This window comes from Schistocerca americana, chromosome 5 (assembly GCF_021461395.2).
Source record: "Schistocerca americana isolate TAMUIC-IGC-003095 chromosome 5, iqSchAmer2.1, whole genome shotgun sequence".
NCBI lineage: Eukaryota > Metazoa > Arthropoda > Insecta > Orthoptera > Acrididae > Schistocerca > Schistocerca americana.
Window position 1 is genome coordinate 569,764,054 of NC_060123.1, and position 23,114 is coordinate 569,787,167.

The 23,114-nt window shown below is 43.1% G+C and overlaps 1 protein-coding gene across 1 annotated transcript in view; it reads left to right on the plus strand.

Moving 5' to 3' along the window:
• LOC124615300 (neural-cadherin-like) overlaps positions 1–23,114 on the plus strand; it is an 874,915-nt gene that overhangs the window by 182,898 nt on the left and 668,903 nt on the right. Inside the window, exon 2 of the mRNA XM_047143087.1 lies at positions 7,731–8,255. Coding sequence (XP_046999043.1) covers positions 8,207–8,255 — 49 coding nt within the window. The 5' untranslated portion in view covers positions 7,731–8,206. The remainder of the gene's footprint in view (positions 1–7,730; positions 8,256–23,114) is intronic.

Sequence of the window (23,114 nt, forward strand, 5' to 3'; positions counted from 1 at the left end):
ATATGGCTGTGAAGGAAGGATCTCCGGGTCTGTTCAACAGCTCTGGAATGAAATGGTTCTGTTGCGAGGGATAGAAAATTTACTAGAAACGATACGAACGTTCTATTAACAGATGTCATCTATTACACTAAATAACATCTCGAATTTCTTGATTGGCTTCACCTTTACAAAGACAGTATATGTTCACCAGTTTTTCATTTATCAACATCAATAAACTGTTGGTACAATTACAAGGCTTCTGCAAAGAGATTTCATTCAAGAAAATTTATACTCAGAAAAATTAAACCCTCGAGTCTGACGAAAAGCCCTCATTTCTACAAGCGACTTTACAACGTACAGTGGAACAAATATTTGCGGAGTACTGCAAATTTCCCCAAAATACGGGCTGTCCAAAAAGTCTCTACGCAGTGCCGTATGATTGTTATGTGCGCGTGCCGTAAGCCGCAGTGAATATATCGAAATGAAACTCAGTGAAATACAAGTTATTAGTTTATTGAATATTCATTTTTACTTACGAATTTTCACATTAAATTTTGAAAGTGTCTCCCCTGTTGTTGAATACACAATTCAATTCATCTAATCATGTTTCTGTAACAAAAGCAGTGAAAGTGGATATTGCAGTTGATGGAGTTTGGACGGATTTTATAGACAGTTGCTTTCGCTGCACCACAGAAGAAAAAGTCAGGTGGTGTTAGATCAGGCGATCGTGGAGGGCAAAGTCCCTGTGAAATTCTGCGATCACCAACAGCATCAGCAAGTAGTGACATTGAAACGCCAGCTGTATGTGCGGTTGCACCATCTTGTTGAAAATAACCGTTCAGTATTTCACTTAACAAAAGTTCTCCTATGAGTGGGTACAGAATATCCAGGCAGGCGAACAATCATACGGCACGCGCGGCTAACAATCATACGGCACTGCGGAGAGGACACCCCGTATTTGCAATAAGCGTAGACATTCTGTAAACTCCTACTAGTACAGAACGCTCGTTGTCTATTTTCCTATTGTCTAGTTGCGGCAGGACAAGGAATACTGCCTGATTAATTATAGTCACTACTGTATCTCTGTCTCATACTGTACACCTTCCCGCGGTGCGAATGCGTCTGTTCCTACAATTTTCTTCGTTATTTCCTAACGACAGTTGGGCAAGCAAATACCTGCAAGACATATTTCACTTAGTTCGTTTCTTTGCTCGTCTGAGATATGCCGCTTGTACCTGGAATCGTTCAACTGAATGTGACGCGAGTAACTTTGTTTTAGCCATCCCTAATCAGGAAGGAAGAAAGGCTTGGATTCACGGTCCCGTCGACATAGAGATTATTAGAGACAGTGCACAAGCTCGGATTGTTCCAAGGTTGGCGAAGGTATCGGCCGTGCCCCTTCAGAAGCCTGTGGCGATATAGAGAGATCACGGAAAACCTAAACTGGATGGGCTGACGCGGATTTGGACTTTCGTCCAATGAGAGTCCAGTGTGCTAACCATGCGCCACCTCGCACGGTAAGTTTTTTTTGAGGTTGAAATCCGACAACGGACCGTGTTCACCTAAACGAGTGTTGTAAATTGCCTAAAAGCCACTACCTATGACTATTGTACCAGGCCGACAGTAGTCAATCCAGGGCCCAGATTCGATCCGAATCACCGAGCGAGGTGGCGCAGTGGTTAGACACTGGACTCGCATTCGGGAGGACGACGGTTTAATCCCGCGTCCGGCCATCCTGATTTAGGTTTTCCGTGATTTCCCTAAATCACTCCAGGCAAATGCCGGGATGGTTCCTCTGAAAGGGCACGGCCGACTTCCTTCCTCATCCTTCCCCAATCCGATGAGACCGATGACCTCGCTGTCTGGTCTCCTTCCCCAAACAACCCAACCCAACCCTCGATCCGAATCCGTCATCTCCCTGTCTCTCAACACAATACTTTATGAGCGTTATACGGTCCAGACATGTATTCAGTTTACTGCCTTGTGAAACAGTCTGTAGCACTGGGGAACGTATCTACCTATCGCTAGAATTGGAGACATGTAATAATGTTAATTGAAAATTGGCATTAACTTTCACGATTTTAGATGTTATTCAGTCTTTACATTGAGCAAGCTGTGAGAGAACCAAGGGGAAATTTGAAAAGATAATTTAAATCCAGAAAGACGAAATAAAAACTCTGAGGTTTTCTGGCGACATTGTAATTCTGTCAGAGAAGGCAAAGAACTTTGAAAGAGCAGTTGAACGGAGTGGATAGTCGCATGAAAAGAGATTTACAAGTGAATAAAACAAAAATGAAAGAAGGATAATGGAAGTTAGTCGAATTAAATGAGGATATGCTGAGGTAATTAGATTAGGAAATGAGACACTAAAAATAATGCGTGAGTCTTCATATTTGGAGATAAAAGTAGCTTATGATGGCAGAAGTAGAGAGGATTTAAAATTCATGCAGGCATCTGACAAAAAACCTGGTAAAAACATTCTAAAGCCAAGATCGCATAAACATTTCTTCATTTCCAAAAACCGGTTTCGCCAGACTTTGCTGTCATCTTCAGGTTTTCACAAATTTTCGATATAAAATATGTGCACCCTGAGTTGTAACCTCACACTAAAGCTGTCAAGTTGGTGGATAAAATGTGTCACATTACACAGAGGTTTGTCATAAATGAAACAGTTAAAATAAAAAAAAGCTGCTCGTACACGTGGCCGTGTCCATATATCTAGCCCTCGCAGATGATTGTTATGTCATAAAAATCATAGCGTACAATGAAATGCACAGTAGCACATCTGTGTACGTTAGCTGGGCATGTTGTAATCATTGAGGATTCACCTTAGACGGTGTGTAAAGTAAAACTGAAACATAAACGGACGTAACACTGTGAATTTCATTGTGTACTGTGATTTTTATGATGTAACAATCATCTGTGAGCGTTACGTAATGTGTATGTCCATAACATGTCAATATATTATATGGACATGGTCATGTGCACAACGTCCTTTTTGATTTTAAATATTTTATTTCTGACAAATCTTTGTATAATATGATACATTTCACCCACCAACTTGACAGCTTAGCGTGAGGTTCCAACGCAGAACGAACATGTTTTATGGCAAAAATTTTTGAAGACCTGGAGATGACAGTCCGTCGAAATGGGTTGTTGTAAATAAAGAAATGTTTATGCGAACTTGGTTTAGAAAGTTTTCACCAAATCAAACAGATCGTTCCTAGTGATTTCTCAACATGAGAAAATTCAGTACCAGAAACTCATTTCTGAAAACATCAGTTGTTAGTAAGTCGTTTCTGAAACTATTTGTCTGGAGTGTGGCGTTGCACGAATGCGAAACGCGGCCACTAAACAGTTCGGACAAGTAGAGAATAGAAGCTTTTAATATGTGAAGCTACAGAAAAATGCTGAAGATTATATGGGTAGATCGAATAACTGCTGAGGAGATACTGAACGGAACTGGCGAAAAAGAAATTTATGGCACAAACTCCTTTCGGATATTTGCGACCTGTGTTTGGTAACCGATTTCATACCACTTTTGTCCATTCCTCAAGAATTTACACATTATGCTTGTGGCGTCGTCGTACGCTTAAAAGTCCTCCATTAAGGTTATTGCTCGCAGAAATTGTTTTCCATCTGCTTGATCCCTTGCCTGCGAGTGTGAAAAGGGAAGCACTGTTGAAGGGGAACAAATGAAATGAATGAGAAATTTCTCCTCAGAAACCCTGCCTCATCCGTTTAATTCCATTGTACTTCTTTTCTCATTCGAATTCCAGAGTCCACGGCTAAGTTCTAATTTCTAGCATTCTCTTTTCTCTCAGAATTAAGATTAAATCTCTTTTTGTTTACTCAGAAATAAATCTCACGAAGAGTGCAATAAATAAAAGAAGTTGGAAAGATTCCGCACACAAAGCATCGCTTCTCTTCGTTTTTTTACTTGCCGCTGAAGCCTTATCGCGGAGAGAGGGAGGTTGTATATCCCTCCTGCAGTAATTCCGAACGCGGAGCGAAACGAGGATGGCGGCATGTGAACGCCGTTGTTGACTGCATCGCACTTACTGATCAAAGGGAAGACTTGCGAAAAATATTGCTGACGCGACAGTAAGTTAGAGCCCAAAATTGATGGTGCTACGTTGATCTTTATCGTTAAGGAGATAATTGACGTAGTAATAACATACTGTGTTCGTGTTCGTTGAGTCGCTTGTTTCATCTATTTGTTTCGCGCAAACTTATCAGGCATACACACTGTGCGATCATCGAACGAGACATTAGGAACCACTATACGAGTGATTGGGTACACTGGTCGCTTTGGTGTAAAACTCGTACCAGGCGGTCACGTGACGCTCCATCTCTGCCACAACTCATGGCAGTCCGTTGTATGCAACAGCGCAGTTTTGATGGATCGAAGTGGTAACGTGACAGAATGACGGAAAGGAGCTAGCGTCAATGTTAAAAAGTCCTCTCAAATACCTTTTTACAGTGTAAAAATACTAAAATTGACACGTTTCGAAGATCACGCCTTCATAATCAGATGTACACTACTGGCTATTAAAACTGCTACACCAAGAAGAAATGCAGGTGATAAACGGGTATTCATTGGACAAATACATTATACTAGAACTGACATGTGATTACATTTTCACGCAATTTGGGTGCATAGATCCTGAGAAATCAGTACCCAGGACAACCACCTCCGTTCGCAGCTCGTGGTCGTGCGGTACCGTTCTCGCTTCCCACGCCCGGGTTCCCGGGTTCGATTCCCGGCGGGGTCAGGAATTTTCTCTACCTCGTAATGACTGGGTGTTGTGTGATGTTCTTAGGTTAGTTAGGTTTAAGTAGTTCTGAGTTCTAGGGGACTGATGACCATAGATGTTAAGTCCGATAGTGCTCACAAGGGAACCTCCCCATCGCACCCCCCTCAGATTTAGTTATAAGTTGGCACAGTGGATAGGCCTTGAAAAACTGAACACAGATCGATCGAGAAAACAGGAAGAAGTTGTGTGTAACTATGAAAAAATAAGCAAAATATAGAAACTGAGTAGTCCATGTGGAAGATAGGCAATATCTAGGCAAACGTGAACAGAGGAGCGCCGTGGTCCCGTGGTTTGCGTGAGCAGCTGCGGAACGAAAGGTCCTTGGTTCAAGCCTTCCCTCGAGTTAAAATTTTAATTTTTTATTTTCGGTTTACATGACAAACTCATAAACTCATATGTTTTCATTACTTTTTTGGGAGTGACTATCACATCCACAAGAAAACCTAAATCGGGCAAGGTAGAAGAATCTTTTTACCCATTCGCGAAGTGTATAAGTTACGTGTGTCGACAACATATTCCTGTCGTGTGACGCACATGCCGTCACCAGTATCGTATAGAATATATCAGACGTGTTTTCCTGTGGAGGAATCGGTTGACCTATGACCTTGCGATCAAATGTTTTCGGTTCCCATTGGAGAGGCACGTCCTGCGGTGCGGTCGCAAAACACGGACACTAAACTTATTACAGTGAACAGAGACATCAATGAACGAACGGACAGATCATAACTTTGCGAAAATAAAGAAAGTAAAATTTTCACTCGAGAGTAGATTTGAACCGAGGACCTTCCGTTTCGCAGCTGCTCACGCTACCCACGGGACTACAGCGCTCCTGAGTTCACACTATCCTTGATGTTGCTTATCTTGCACATGGGCTATTCGGTTTGTATATTTTGCTTATTTTTTCATAGTTCCACACAACTTCTTCCTGTTTTCTCGATTGATCTGTATTCAGTTTTTCAAGGCCTATCCACTGTGCCATCTTATAACTAAATGTGAGAGGGGTGCGATAGGGAGGTTCCCTTGTCAGAACAATTTGAACCATTTTTGAACAACCACCTCCGCCCGTAATAACGGCCTTGATACGCCTGGGCATCGAGTCAAACAGAGCTTGGATGGCGTGTACAGGTGCCCATGCAGCGTCAACACGACACCACAGTTCATCAAGAGTAGTGACTGGCGTATTGTGACGAGCCAGTTGCTCGGCCACCATTGACCAGACGTTTTCAATTGGTGAGAGATCTGGAGAATGTGCTGGCCAGGGCAGCTGTCGTGTATCCAGAAAGGCCGGTACAGGACCTGCAACATGCGCTCATGCATTATCCTGCTGAAATGTAGGGTTTCGCAGGGATCGAATGAAGGGTAAAGCCACGGGTCGTAACACATCTGAAATGTAACGTCCACTGTTCAAAGTGCCGTCAATGCGAACAAGACGTGACCGAGACGTGTAACCAGTGGCACCCCATACCATCACGCCTGGTGAACGCCAATATGGCGATGACGAATACACGCTTCCAATGTGCGTTCACCGCGGTGTCGCCAAACACGGATGCGACCATCATGATGCTGTAAATAGAACCTGGATTCATCCGAAAAAATGACGTTTTGCCATTCGTGCACCCAGGTTCGTCGTTGAGTACACCATCGCAGGCGCTCCTGTCTGTGATGCAGCGTCAAGGGTAACCGCAGCCATGGTCCCCAAGTTGATAGTCCATGCTGCTGCAAACGTCGTCGAACTGTTCGTGCAGATGGTTGTTGTCTTGCAAACGTCCCCATCTGTTCACTCAGGGATCGAGACGTGGCTGCACGATCCGTTACAGCCATGCGGATAAGATGCTTGTCATCTCGACTGCTAGTGATACGAGGCTGTTGGGATCCAGCACGGCGTTCCGTATTACCCTCCTGAACCCACCGATTCCATATTCTGTCAACAGTTATTGGATCTCGACCAACGCGAGCAGCAAGGTCGCGATACAATAAACCGCAATCACGATAGGCTACAATCCAACCTTTATCAAAGTCAGAAACGTGATGGTACGCATTTCTCCTCCTTACACGAGGCATCACAACAACGTTTCAGCAGGCAACGCCGGTTAACTGCTGTTTGTGTATGAGAAATCTGTTGGAAGCTTTCCTCATGTCAGGCGGCCGGAGTGGCCGAGCGGTTCTAGGCGCTACAGTCTGGAGCCGCGCGACCGCTACGGTCGCAGGTTCGAATCCTGCGTCGGGTTAGTTAGGTTTGAGTAGTTCTAAGTTCTAGGAGACTGATGACCTCAGAAGTTAAGTCCCATAGTGCTCAGACCTATTTGAACCATTTTTCCTCGTGTCAGCACGTTGTAGGTGTCGCGACCGGCGCCAACCTTGTGTGAATGCTCTGAAAAGCTAATCATTTGCATATCACAGCGTCTTCTGCCTGTCGTTTAAATTTCGCGTCTGTAGCACGTCATCTTCATGGTGTAGCAATTTAAATGGCGAGTAGTGTTGTTACCCGCTCTGTGCCAGAGACAGCTGCAGGCACTCGTAAACCCTGCTGTGTCACGAGCTACGACGTACGCGCCGTGGCCGGTCTTTTTAGCGCGCATCGGTTCAAGAGAGATTACTTCGTAAACATTGAGATGCGTGAGAATTTAGCAAATTACTCAGATTGTACGCATCCAGTGTTTCATTATGAGAGCAGTTGGCAACTTCCAGCTAACTGCAATTATAATTTAAAATATTTTTAAGCTTTTCTCGCTTGCATGCTTAAAATCAAATACGAGTACTTAATACATTTACTCATTTGCAAGGTAATCATGTATTTGAAGCTGTGTGGGGGGTTCGACTCTTTTAAAGGACCTGGAGTGGGGAGTTTCCTGGTGAAATTAGACTTATTTTGCTGTTTGTTCTACATTATTGTCTCCCATGCAAGTAGAAATTCACGTGCGTTTCTTTTCTTAGGCCGGGTAATCGAACGAGCAGCTTACAAACTTTTTTTGTGCGAGAGGTTACTTCTGCTGTCTTCCGACTCAACAAAACAGGCCAGAGACGAACAGAGAATAGCCGCTTCTCGTCAAAATGAGCACATTTCCGTAAGAGTGTGCCTTTTCTGCCGTTACAGCCGAAAATAGTGACGATGTTATAGTCTGTCTTAGTTCACGTATTGTGCAACAGTGAGTACACTGGTTGGTATGATTCCTGGTGACAAACGTGTTGGAACGTGGCACAAGTGAACAGACAGGTGTGGTAGTCTGATGTGACTGTGCGTAATACGCGCAACGGGCTCCAGAGCAGCTTGCGCCCGCGCGACAGAAACAAGTTACTGGGCGGCCGCGCTGTGCGTGTCGCGGTGTGGCTGCGTGGCAGCGGGTGGCGATGGTGCGTGGGTGGGCGGCCACGCACGGCAACTGCCACGGCATCGGCCAGCGCCGCGCCCCATGGCCGCTGTGACGGCGCCGCTCGCCAACCTCCTGCGGATCGTCATAGGTGAGTCTGCAGCTGGTGCTGTCCTTCCCTTTTGGAGCGGGCGTTGCGCCCTGTTGTGGTGCAGTATCAGCACTGTGTGATTCGCATGCCATCGACTGTTTTTCTTTTAATTGTATGTGTCATAGATTTTTTCGTTGTCGTGCGTAGGCATCAAGCCAACCACCAGAAAGACGATCCCCGCCCCCCCCCCCCTCCCCCACAAAAAAAAGAAAGGAAGGGGGACAGCTTGTGTAGTCCCAAGAAAAAAAAAACAATTTAATAATGGTTTTACTAACAAGGGAATCTCCCCATCGCACCCCCCCCCCCCCCCCCCTCAGATTTAGTTATAAGTTGGCACAGTGGATAGGTCTTGAAAAACTGAGCACAGATCAATCGAGAAAACAGGAAGAAACTGTGTGGAACTATGAAAAAAATAAGCAAAATATACAAACTGAGTAGTCCATGCGCAAGATAAGCAACAACAAGGATAATGTGAGCTAATGAGCGCCGTGGTCCCGTGGTTAGCGTGAGTAGCTGCGGGACGAGAGGTCCTTGGTTCAAGTCTTCCCTCGACTGAAACTTTTACTTTCTTTATTTTCGCAAAGTTATGATCTGTCGGTTCGTTCATTGACGTCTCTGTTCACTGTAATAAGTTTAGCGTCTGTGTTTTGCGACCGCACCGCAAAACCGTGCGATTAGTAGACGAAAGGACGTTCCTCTACAATGGGAACCGAAAACATTTGATCGCAAGGTCATAGATCAACCGATTCCTCCACAGGAAAACACGTCTGATATATTCTATACGACACTGGTGACGGCATGTGTGTCACATGACAGGAATATGTTGTCGACCCACCTAACTTCTACACTTGGCGAATGGGTAAAAATATTCTTCTACCTTGCCCGATTTAGGTTTTCTTGTGGATGTGATAATCACTCCCAAAAAAGTGATGAAAACACAAGAGTTTGTCACATAAACTGAAAATAAAAAATTAAACTTTTCTCTGGAGGGAAGACTTGAACCTAGGACCTCTCGTTCCGTAGCTGCTCTCGCTAACCATGCGACCACGGCGCCCCTTAACTCTTATTGTCAATGATGTTGCATATCTTAGCATGGACTACTGAGTTTGTATATTTTACTTATTTTTTTCATAGTTCCACACAACTTCTTCCTGTTTTCTCGATTGATCTGTGTTCAGTTTTTCAAGGCCTATCCACTGTGCCAACTTATAACTAAATCTGAGGGGGTTGCGATGGGGAGGTTTCCTTGTAAGCAATACTTGTCAGATGAAATGAGCGGAGAACAATTGTCACTTCATGAAGTTAGAAGTCTCAGAGTTTAAGCATTGAGAAACCCTAGTGGAGGATATTTGTAGGGACCTCCAGTAGCCCGTCAGATCATGGACTAAACACGTAGTAAAACGCACGGGAGTATGAATGTGTGTGTGTGGGGGGGGGGGGGGTACCTCATACTGGTTTCTCGTTTTGTGACCGTGCGCCCCGTCCACACCACGTACCTGGTAATCCCGCGGCAGTCGTACTATTCTGCTCCACACTGCTGCTGGCTTGCTTGAAATTATTTATCGAAATATGCAAGCGAATAAGGGGAGCCACTCAACGTTAAAACACAACATTGTTCGACGTCTAGTATGAACAACAATATTCTGAGACGATTAAAGGAAAATCGCAGGTTGCACTGTTTACATTCTAATTCAGAAGTCTCATCCCAATTAATGAGACGAAAATTTAATTGTCATGGGTGACTGGAATTCGAGAGTAGGAAAAGGGAGAGAAGGAAACATAGTAGGAGAATATGGATCGGGGGAAAGAAATGAAAGAGGAAGCCGTCTGGTAGAATTTTGCACAGAGCATAACTTAATCATAGCTAACACTTGGTTCAAGAATCATAAAAGAAGGTTGTACACATGGAAGAATCCTGGAAATTACTATAAGGTATCAGATAGATTTAGGAACCAGGTATTAAATTGTAAGACTTTCCAGGGGCAGATGTGGACTCTGACCACAATCTATTGGTTATGAGCGATAGATTAAAACTGATGAAACTGCAAAAAGGTGGGAATTTAAGGAGATGGGATCTGGACAAATTGATTAAACCAGAGGTTGTACAGTGTTTTAGGGAGAGCATAAGGGAACAATTGTCACAAATGGGGGAAAGAAATACAGTAGAAGAAGAATGGGTAGCTCTGAGCGATGAAATAGTGAAGGCAGCAGAAGATCAAGTATGTAAAAAGACGAGGGCTAGTAGAAATCCTTGGGCAACAGAAGAAATATTGAATTCAATTGATGAAAGGAGAAAATATAAAAATGCGGTAAATGAAGCAGGCAAAAAGGAATACAAGCGTCTCAAAAATGAGATCGACAGGAAGTGCAAAATGGCTAAGCAGGGATGGCTAGAGGTCAAATGTAAGGATGTAGAGGCTTATCTCACTAGAGGTAAGATAGATACTGCCTACAGGAAAATTAAAGAGACCTTTGGAGAAAAGAGAACCATTCATATGAATATCAAGAGCTCAGATGGAAACCCAGTTCTACGCAAAGAAGGGAAAGCAGAAAGGTGGAAGGAGTATATAGACGGTCTATACAAGGGCGACGTACTTGAGGACATTATTCTGGACAGGCAAGATGAAGACGAAATGGGAGATATGATACTGCGTCAAGAGTTTGACAGAGCACTGAAAGACCTAAGTCGAAACAAGGCACCGGGAGTAGACAAAATTCCATTAGAACTACTGACGGCCTTGGGAGAGCCAGTCCTGACAAAACTGTACCATCTGGTGACCAAGATGTATGAGACAGGCAACATACCCTCAGACTTCAAGAAGAATATAATAATTCCAATCCCAAAAAAAGCAGGTGCTGACGGATGTGAACATTACCGAATAATCAGTTTAATAAGCCACAGCTGCAAAATACTAACGCGAATTCTTTACAGACGAATGGAAAAACTGGTAGAAGCCGACCTCGGGGAAGATCAGTTTGGATTCCGTAGAAATGTTGGAACACGTGAGGCAATACTGACCTTACGACTTATCTTAGAAGAAAGATTAAGGAAAAGCAAACCTACGTTTCTAGCATTTGTAGACATAGAGAAAGCTTTTGACAATGTTGACTGGAATACTCTCTTTCAAATTCTGAAGGTGGCAGGGGTAGACTGGCAATGGCAAGGATAGCGTTTCTGAAGGAGAGAAATTTGTTAACATCGAGTATAGATTTAATTGTCAGAAAGTCGTTTCTGAAAGTATTTGTATGGAGTGTAGCCACGTATGGAAGTGAAACATGGACGATAAATAGTTTGGACAAGAAGAGAATAGAAGCTTTCGAAATGTGGTGCTAGAGAAGAATGCTGAAGATTAGATGGGTAGATCACATAACTAATGAGGAGGAATAGAATTGGGGAGAAGAGGAGTTTGTAGCACAACTTGAGTAGAAGAAGGGATCGGTAGGTAGGACATGTTCTGAGACATCAAGGGATCCCAAATTTAGCATTGGAGGGGAGCGTGGAGGCTAAAAATCGTAAAGGGAGACCAAGAGGTGAATACACTAAGCAGATTCAGAAGGATGTGGGTTGCAGTAAGTACTGGGAGATGAAGAAGCTTGCACAGGATAAGGTAGCATGGAGAGCTGCATCAAACCCGTCTCAGGACTGAAGACCACAACAACAACAACGACAAGAGGAGCCACTCAACGTTAAAACACAACATTGTTCGACGTCTGGTATGAACAACTATATTCTGAGACGATTAAAGGAAAATCGCAGGTTGTACTGTTTATATTCTAATTCAGAAGTGTCATCCCAATTAATGGATGGTTAACAGTCCAAAATATCATTCGGACGAGCGTACGCGTTACCGACACGACTCGGACGATTGTTGATGATGCGGAAGCCGAATGATCGAACGAAAGTTCTTATGCTCGTCACACATACGGATATCTGGTAATAGTCCTCCATGTCACTAGTAATGATATAACACTGTTCGTAAAGTTAATTTTTCAGTTCTCTGTTCTCACTTGTACGAGCGTGCGCGTAACCGTCGCGGCGCGGGTGATTGTTGATAATGCGGAAACGCGATGATCGAACGCATGTCCTCACGCTCGCTACAAGACACTGCCACTTGACTGCACTCTTTTATGGTAACTAATTTCTACTGATTCACATCAGTTCATTCTGGGAGACCGAACACGGCGCGGATGATCGATGCTGTGCGACACGCAACGAGAGGATACACAAATACGTTATCGACGACACTGCTCATGTTTTCCTTGCTTCTTGACACACTTTCCTCTGAATCACTTCCATATTTCATCACTTTATTGTAACAGCACTTGTAGCAATACTTCAACCTGAATACTAAATAAGCCTTTCACATTCAGAGCTACACACTGTACAACATAACAGTACCGTGTCCCGAGCTCGACTCACTACAGACGCGGCTGCCCGCAAAGATACTCCACAACTAGACCAGCGATATGACAATACGCTTACAACGTGACGGAACTATTTGAGACTGCGCCAAGTGATACAAGCCCTGACGTCAACGGAAGCTTTCCAGTATACGTAAGTGGTAACATCGAGCGGAAACCTCTTGGAGAAATCCAACGTTAAAGTATTGGCGTGTCAAGGGAACCAGCTAATGGAAATATACCGAAATGCTATTATCAAGGCTCATCCGCAACTTAGACGGTATATAAGGAAGAGATAAAATGAGAAGATTCAGTGTGATTCTGAATTCTGATTGAGTAGTCTGACGGAGGAGTCCGAAAGCAGTAGTAAGCCAGTCAGGCGCAACCTGAGCATGCAGAAGTAATATTCGCAGCGAGAAGTCTGTAATCAGATCTGGAGACCCACACATCAACTGCAAGATAAGTAATCATTATCTATTCTTGGGAATAGCTCTGAACATAGACGATCTGTCTTTGTCTCAGGGAACAGCTAGCATTTGTAGCTTTGTAATTAAGAAGAATACTTTACAAAATAGTAATTGTGTCTTGTAAGCTTAGGCGAGTGGTCTGTTGATAAGAATAAATGGAGTCTGACAAGTAATACTGAAAGGAGTTAGGGACTGGCAACTCTTTTATAAGTTATCTAAGAGAATAAAGATATTACTTAAATGAATACTGAACTCTGCAGCATTGCCATCCTGCCATTAATCCTAAAAAGATTACCACTGCAACCAATAACCACCCATTTCTACCTCGGAGAGCTTTCCCCCTCTCATCGCCAACAATAAAGGTTATCACTCAGGTAACCCTGAGATTGTCGTCAGCGTTCCGATCGCACTACAAAACTGTGCTGGGACGCGACGGGCTGGGAGATTAGAATTAAATGTCTCGTTGACACCGAGGTCACTGGTCACAACAACAGAAACTCGGATTATGGAAGGAAGGGATCGGCCTTGCCCTTTACAAAGAAACCACCCGGCATTTCCGTAGAATGATTTAAGGAAATGTGGAAAACCGAAATCTGAATGCTCGGACAGGGATTTAAAACACCGTCTCCTGAAAGTGTTAAAGAGAGAGAGAGAGACAGACAGACAGACAGACAGAGAGAGAGAGAGAGAGAGAGAGGGGAGGGAGAATTACTCTGGGGAGTCTGCTCTGTCTAGATGAGATCAGAAATGCAGCGAATACAAGTGTAATGTTGAGGGTTGCATACATACAAATCAAGGCGCCGCTTTTACGTCAGTGCTTACTGCCTTTCTTCCTTCCCGCTACATTTCCCAGAGTCTGAGAACGGTGGAGATACGGTTGCTTGCTACTCGACGACTCTTTCTCTCTGGGATCAAACAGCGCGCTACTTGTGTATTCTGTTGGTCATGGCAGCTTGCGTTTATGCACTAAAAGTGCACTAGAGTTTTCAGATAGCAACTCCAAATTTATTTTGATGCTTCATCACCATTTACAGAATATAATTCATCCTCATGTCCTCTTTTCTTGTACCGTCTCACAGACTCGTTAATGTATCAAAAGTGTGTGTATGTCAACGTATTCCATGAATATAGATTAGATATTAAAATAAGTTCACAGCAGTCGTCGAAAAAGTTTTATACATATACATACATACATATATGCATATATGCATGCATACACGCACCCACACACACACACACACACACACACACACACACATATCGAGAGAGAGAGAGGGAGAGAGAGAGAGAGAGAGAGAGAGAGAGAGAAATGGCTCTGAGCACTATGCGACTTAACTTCTGAGGTCATCAGTCGCATAGAACTTAGAACTAATTTAACCTAACTAACCTAAGGACATCACACACATCCATGCCCGAGGCAGGATTCGAACCTGCGACCGTAGCTAGAGAGAGAAAGATACACACTGAGGTGCCAAAGTCATGGGACAGTGATATGCATATATATAGATGGCAGTAGTATTACGTACACAAAGTACAAAACGGCAGAGCATTGATGGAACTGTCCTGTGTACACCGGTGATTCATGTGAAAGGTTTCCGACGTGATTATGGTCGCACGATCAGAATTACCAGACACTGAACGCGGAATAGTAGATGGAGCTACATGCATGGGACATTCCATTTCGGAAATCGTTAGGGAACTCCATAGTCTGATATTCTCTGTGTCGAGAGTGTGCCGAGAATACCAAATTTAATGCATTACCTCTCACCACTGACAACGCAATGGCTGACGGCCTTCACTTAACGTCTGAGAGCAGAGGCGTTTGCGTAGAGTTGTCAGTGCTAGAAGAAAAACCGCACTGCTATTTCGTACTTATTTGCCAACACCAGGCCCTCGACTCTCAATAAATATGTCCCTCCTGGACGGTAATACACGTATTGTACGAGTGCAGGTAGTGACTCATGGACGACACACGGAAGTCTGGGTTGGCCATGATCCGTGGACGGATAGCCGAAACGGTTATGGCGACCGCTCGCGTAGAGCAGGAAACCCGGGTTCGAGTCCCAGTCCACCACAAATTTTCATTGTCGTCATTCTAATATACGGTCGATGATGGTGGTTCATATCCGTAATTGTGAATACATTTCCTGAAGTTCTTTGTAAGGGTTCATATCGAATATATTATGCTCTAAACTCTATGTATTTTTTCAGTGTGTCAAAAACCATACGATAAATAAATAACATTAAAATGAGATTTATGTATGACAAACTCGCTGCGTAATGTTTGTTTAAATTCAGAACGCAGTGGTGTGACTCCAGCTTGATCTGTGTGGTTGCGGTGAAATACTAATTATTTGCATATTCAAGCATGCAGTAAATGTCCCATACAAAATAAGTATAAAAAGTTCTGATTTACACCCCATACTGACGTCAACAGATGGCGGAACCGCCAATTAGTACTTAACTGCAATAGTAAATTTTACGAGAGGGTGGCGGTGTAGGGTTAAGATAAACACTGATTCTAATTTATTGTGTCTCACAAGTTAGACTCCACATATTATTGTTTTGGGGCATATTTCGTGCTAAAAACTGACATTTATCACAATATAGCTAACTAAGTACGATGTTTATTCGTAAAAGCTTTCGTTGTCATTATCTAGATCAAATAAAACGTGCCATCTCGTAATTCAAAAGTAACATAGAAAACTCGATTGCGTCAATGCAATCATGAAATACTACTTGATGAAACGCCTGGTCAAAATTTGTTTACCAGTTAAGGTTCAATATGGCTCTAAGCACTATGGGACTAAACTTCTGAGGTCATCAGTCCCCTAGACTTAGAACCACTTAAACCTAACTAACCTAAGTGCATCACACACAGCCATGCCCGAGGCACGATTCGAACGTGCGACCGCAGCGGCAGGGCGATTCCGGACCACCAGTTAAGGCTAATGACACATAAACAGTACTGGAACCTGGTTATAATATCATACAGGACAGCAAAAGGGTACAAATAAATAACAACGACCTATGAGAATCTGTTAAAATATCTACCACTGTCGCATTTACCTGCTTTGAAATATTTTTTTGGGGAAAGCACGTCCCTGTGAATGGCTGCAATCCACTTAACGACGAAGAGTTTCATTTTTAGGAAAGGATAACTCATGGACCTTAGGTACAGTTTGATGATTTTGTTTACACCGAATAACACAACATTTCTACACGATTGTGAAATCTCACACTAAAATTGGTGTAGCCGCAAAACCACAGAAACACACAAGCAACAGCACTGTACGTTCAACACTCACGACAAAACCAGTGGCAATGCCTACCTGTGGTGACGTCACTGAAGACTGTTGGTTTCAAGCGAATATAAAGAGCTCATTCTTGATCTCTACATTCTACATCATACTGAGTGCTCACAGCAGCGAAAAAGCAGTCCTCTGCAGGAAACACAGCTCTGTGCTCAAGTGCCTGTTGCACTGCTTGCGATTAAAATTGCAACATCATGAGAGCGGCAAGCAGCAAACGTCAGACTACCACGAAATGTACTGCATGCTTGGATATGCAGATGATTAGTATTTCACCGCAACCGCACGAAGCAGGCTGGAGTAACACTATTGCATTCTGAATTTAAAGAAATATTAAGCAGCGAGTTTCTCATACAGAAATATCATTTTAATTTATTTATTTATCGTATGGTTTTTTGACACAGTGAAAAAATACATAGAGGTTAGAGCATAATATATACGATATAAACCCTTACAAAGAACCTCAGGAAATGTATTCACAGTTACGGGCATGAGCCACCATCATCGAGTCTATTAGAATGACGACCATGAAAATTTGTGGTGGACTGGGACTCGAACCCGGATTTCCTGCTCTATGCAAGCAGTCGCCATAACCGCTTCGGCTATCCATGTACGAATCACGGCCAGACCCAAACTTCCGTGTGTCGTCATCCATGAGTCACAACCTGCACTCATACGGTGTGTATATTCCCGTCCAGGAAGGACGTATTTATTGAGAGTCGAGGTCCTCGTATTGGCAAATAAATACGAAATAGCAGTGCCTATGCTATTACAAAGCACGATGCAGTGTTCCTTCGGACACTTTATGCATTACTTTTCCCAGAGAGTACATACTGACTTGTGTTTCATTGCTATGCTGGGAAAAACCTTTCGTCAGTTAAAGGGTTAAAGGTATAAATGAGCTGCACTTACTGCATTGCTGAATAAATACACTTCCTACCTACCACGACATGTCTTTATATCACGAATTCTGAGTTTAAGAGTATATTATTAACCCTGGTAATTTCCGCTTACGGCTGTTTTAGGGCACCCTTCATAACTGACGCATGGTATGGTTCAAATGACTCCAAGCACTATGGGACTTAAATCTGAGGTCATCAATCAGTCCCCTAGACTTAGAACTACTTAAACCTAAATAACCCAAGGACTTCACACACATCCATGCCCGAGGCAGGATTCGAACCTGCGACCGTAGCAGCAGCGCGGTTCTGGACTGAAGCGCCTAGAACCGCTCTTCCACAGCGGCCGGCTGACGCATGGTATGCTTCCAGTTGCTTGAAAATCAGCAGTACTCCCAGTTCTAATCGCATTGAACAGACACGTTGTCATCCTTAAGCAAAATCTATCAAGTTTGATAATTACGTGAAAGCTGTGAATCCATCTATCTTCAAACTAAGAATATAGTAGTTGTCTAAACAACCTTTGATTTTAAACAACTGTCTTTCCTTGTATTTTTCTTTACTTTTTCTATCGTGTTTCTTCCTTTTAATTCTACATAATTTTGTAACAATAGGTCATGGTCTGCTTCTGAGGAATAGGTTTCTAATAGTGTAATGCTATACTACACACTTTATCTAAAAAGATGTGTAAAGTACAGAATACTGCACGGTCTTTGATCCACGACATGAAACGTGAAGGTTACGTTAAAAGGAGTACAACAAATAATGTAAACGCTGTTTGTTGTACACTGACGTCCTCAAGAAAAAAAATATCTTACCGAAATGCATATTCCCTATTTTTGTTTGTAAAGATAAGGCTATAAATACGATGTTTTTTTGGAGGTCGTCTAAGCTACAAGTGCAGTGCTATACAAATGTAATCTGGGATTGCTAAATAATTTTATTTGTCTGAAAGAAAATGATACGTCAGAATGGAGGAAAGGTTACGTCAATTAAGTTAACTCATGAATCTTCCTTTCAGCTGATTCTCCGTCCGAATAGGCCTCGGAAGGCCCAGTGGTACCGACCGAGCGCCGTGTCAACCTCAGCGATAGGCGTCTCTCGATGCGGATATGGATGGGCATGTGGACAGCACACTGCTCGCTACTCTCCCTGACCAGAGCCGCTACTTCTCAATCAAGTAGCTCCTCAGTTGGCTTCATAAGAGCGGAGTGCATCCCGCTTGCCAACAGCACTCGGCAGACCCGAACGGTGATTCGTCCAAGTTCTAGGCAAGACCGACAGCGCTTGATGTCGACTTCAAAAGATTTGCAAAGGATTCTCTGGTTGATCGTCAAATGCATCTTTTGTTTCCTGTGTTGAATAATCCAGTAACTTGCATTTCATACATTATGGCTCTCTTTAAATATACGAATTAAGATATTTTACAACCCCCTCCCTCACCCCCTTCCCCTAATAATTAGTATGAAGAGTGCGAGGACTCTCTATTGTTGTTCACACTGGGGTTGCGTTGACACACCTAGGTGCTGCGTAGTCCACCATCGATCTCCGATTTTTATTCCTTTGTAGCTGACAGCTGGGTGATACATTTTCATTAATGGAGGGTCGCTCCAGGCAAATACAGCATTGAAATTGTCCGTGAAAAAGAGAGACAGTTGTCGCCGTTCTCTCCCACCAGTTGAACGATGAATATGAGGATTACCTTCATACGTTTATTTATATGGCAGAGAAAGCCAATCGATGTTACAACACCGGCGTGACCGATGGCCCCATATTATGATGTTTCAGGGATTTTACGTTAATTACCAGCTGCGCAAGTGAGCTATATTGAGGTCCTAATTCCAGAAACCTACGCTTGTGGAATGAAGTACCGCTTGTAAATTAAAATGGACCTTAAGCAGATTGGAGAGGGAGGAAGTGGAAGAATTTGAAATGAGGTACTACGTGAGGATGTTAAACATTGGGTGGACAGATGAACTAAATAATATATTAGGTGACAAATTATGCGAGGGAAGACGTCTCTATGAAACTGGAAGAACGGTCAGCTTAGTGAGACATTTGCGAAAGTATTTAGGAATAGTTAAACATGTGGAAGAACGGTCAGCTTAGTGAAACATTTGCAAAAGTATTTAGGAATAGTTAAACTTGTGTGGAAAGAAGCAGTAGAGGATAAAATTGCAGGGGCAGAGAGAGGTTCTTATATACAATAAACACGGTATTGTGCGCTGCTGCAAAATCTTTGTCCTCTTTGTAAACACACTGTTCAGTCATTTTCTTTCCAAACAAATGACTTTCGGCGACCACATCTGGAAAGTGAAATACGGACATCTAAAGGATCAAAGCAGAGGGATTTGGCCTGTTCAAATCCAGGCACTGAATGAGTTTTTCGGAATAGTTAATCCCCAAATCATAAACCAATGTGGTTGCCACATTGCATGAGCTGTGACAGCGAAATTAGTAGAAGTGCAAACACTCAGAATATACAGCATCAAATCTTTCGAAACACTAGTCGCCGTAAAAATGTTTGCTTATGTTCATTAAATTTTTCACATTTAATAGGCAAATGATGATAATAGTTTTATGTGCACATATGAGAGAGCACAGCAATGGAAAGTATTTAAAAATAAAACATTTGTAATGAGGATGCTCATTTTAAAAACACTGCAATTTTAAAAGCGAGAAAAAAAGCACTGCATAAAAATTAAATAATTTTGCACTGGTATCCAGAACCGAGGCTGATGGTGAAATGTCGCATTTCTATATTTTCAATAAGGCCCAGAGTGGTGGAAATTACTATTGGCTCGAGACATGTGACTGTGTAAAATCATGATCTTCATATTTACGTTAAGAGCGCGGAGCGGGGGGGGGGGGGGGGGGGATACTTCATCGAACGCGTAAGAGAAGAAGAAGAACTGGGCAAAACACGATTGGGGAGGTTTTCCTCAGCATTGAAAAATTTACTTCCAGCTGCCACAGTATGGTAATCAAAATTACAAAACAAACCCGAATATTAAATAATATATAGAATAATAAGGCAGAAAATAGCTAACCCTTGCTAAACCGAAACCATAGTCTGTTCGTAAAAGGACCCGGGATATCTTTCAGATGTACAAAAGAGCTTCTACAAGGTTGGGGTGTACGTATTGTTATATACGAGGGCAGTTCAATAAGTAATGCAACACTTTTTTTTTTCTCGGCCAATTTTGGTTGAAAAAACCGGAAATTTCTTGTGGAATATTTTCAAACATTCCCGCTTCGTCTCGTATAGTTTCATTGACTTCCGACAGGTGGCAGCGCTGTACGGAGCTGTTAAAATGGCGTCTGTAACGGATGTGCGTTGCAAACAACGGGCAGTGATCGAGTTTCTTTTGGCGGAAAACCATGGCATCTCAGATATTCATAGGCGCTTGCAGAATGTCTACGGTGATCTGGCAGTGGACAAAAGCACGGTGAGTCGTTGGGCAAAGCGTGTGTCATCATCGCCGCAAGGTCAAGCAAGACTGTCTGATCTCCCGCGTGCGGGCCGGCCGTGCACAGCTGTGACTCCTGCAATGGAGGAGCGTGCGAACACACTCGTTCGAGATGATCGACGGATCACCATCAAACAACTCAGTGCTCAACTTGACATCTCTGTTGGTAGTGCTGTCACAATTGTTCACCAGTTGGGATATTCAAAGGTTTGTTCCCGCTGGGTCTGTCGTTGTCTAACCGAACACCATAAAGAGCAAAGGAGAACCATCTGTGCGGAATTGCTTGCTCGTCATGTGGCTGAGGGTGACAATTTCTTGTCAAAGATTGTTACAGACGATGAAACATGGGTTCATCAATTCGAACCTGAAACAAAACGGCAATCAATGGAGTGGTGCCACACCCACTCCCCTACCAAGAAAAAGTTTAAAGCCATACCCTCAGCCGGTAAAGTCATGGTTACAGTCTTCTGGGACGCTGAAGGGGTTATTCTGTTCGATGTCCTTCCCCATGGTCAAACGATCAACTCTGAAGTGTATTGTGCTACTCTTCAGAAATTGAAGAAACGACTTCAGCGTGTTCGTAGGCACAAAAATCTGAACGAACTTCTCCATCTTCATGACAACGCAAGACCTCACACAAGTCTTCGCACCCGAGAGGAGCTCACAAAACTTTAGTGGACTGTTCTTCCTCATGCACCCTACAGCCCCGATCTCGCACCGTCGGATTTCCATATGTTTGGCCCAATGAAGGACGCAATCCGTGGGAGGCACTACGTGGATGATGAAGAAGTTATTGATGCAGTACGACGTTGGTTCCGACATCGACCAGTGGAATGGTACCGTGCAGGCATACAGACCCTCATTTCAAGGTGGCGTAAGGCCGTAGCATTGAATGGAGATTACGTTGAAAAATAGTGTTGTGTAGCTAAAAGATTGGGGAATAACCTGGTGTATTTCAATGCTGAATAAAACAACCCCCGTTTCAGAAAAAAAATGTGTTGCATTACTTATTGAACTGCCCTCGTACATACGCGTCGGGAGCTCCCTGTCACAAGTCACTTGGCCTGTACATGGCGGTAATGCCATACTTACAACGAGCTTCTCTCTAGAGTGCGAGATCGCAAAAGGCGAATGATGTTTACGGCATTGGTGCCCCTCATTTGCCTACCACGTAACCACAATATTTGCTGTTTAATGGCAACATGTGGCAGGGCTGGAGGTATACAGCAGTGAGCACAGCATGGGGCTACGGAGCGTGGTTGAACTGCTTAGTCGACGAGTACCTCACAACAGTGCTACAAGGCTAGTGGTGTTGATACAAAACACAGTTGACATTTCGTCAGTAAGAAACCCAAGGAATTTCGCAGGGTGAAAAAGGAGAAGCAGATGAAATATTACAGTTTCTGCAAGATGAGTGAGAGGGATAAGTGGTGTCGTACATGCTCGACTGTGTGGACAACCTACATGAGGAGTACAATGGTGGCGGTACGTGCTTAACAAATGAAAGTGATACTGAAACAGATGTCGAGCCATGTAGTTCATCACCCTTGTGGGACAAGAAATAACAAATCCTGTCTCCAGTGAAACGTAGTAATGGGCAATCATTGTCCAAGGCGAAGATACTAAGCGTAATTACGTACATGGAAGATCATCTGCAGCATAATTAAGAAAAAGAACAGATTTCGAATAAGTCCTCTGCCGTCAGGAACTTGTTTATTAATAATAGTGATGCTGTAATTGTTGGTTGGTAATATTTACTGACAAAATGCAACCTAACGCTAGATTGCGTACTTGTGGCTTTCCTGTGTGGCCGTTTTTTAGTACGACTTTAAAAGAGAGAGAGAGATTATTAATTGATCACCGATGCGTCTGTTCTCGATTGTGTTCAGGAGACGTACGGATTGATTACGCGAATAATTGACCTTTTGTCCCCGATTGCCTTCACGCAATCAGAATCTTCGATGAAAATACCTAAGGGACGTATATGAATATACAAATCGAAATGAAAGCAAATTAGTGGAATTTCGTAAGGGAAACATTAACAGATCGGAAGTTGAACACATTAGTGGTCTCCCAAATACAATCGAGACACCGCGATAAAGAGCGAACCTGTAACAAAGCTCATATACAATTTGAACACCATTTTTGGTTAGTGAAAGAAAAGAATAAGAAGAAAATTATTGCATCGTAATATATTAATATATTTTGAACAAATTATCATTAAACTTCTAAACATTGACAAATACACAATAAATGCATGACGTACATCTGATATCTATTTTGTGGATGGCGCGGTCCAATAATCGCTGCT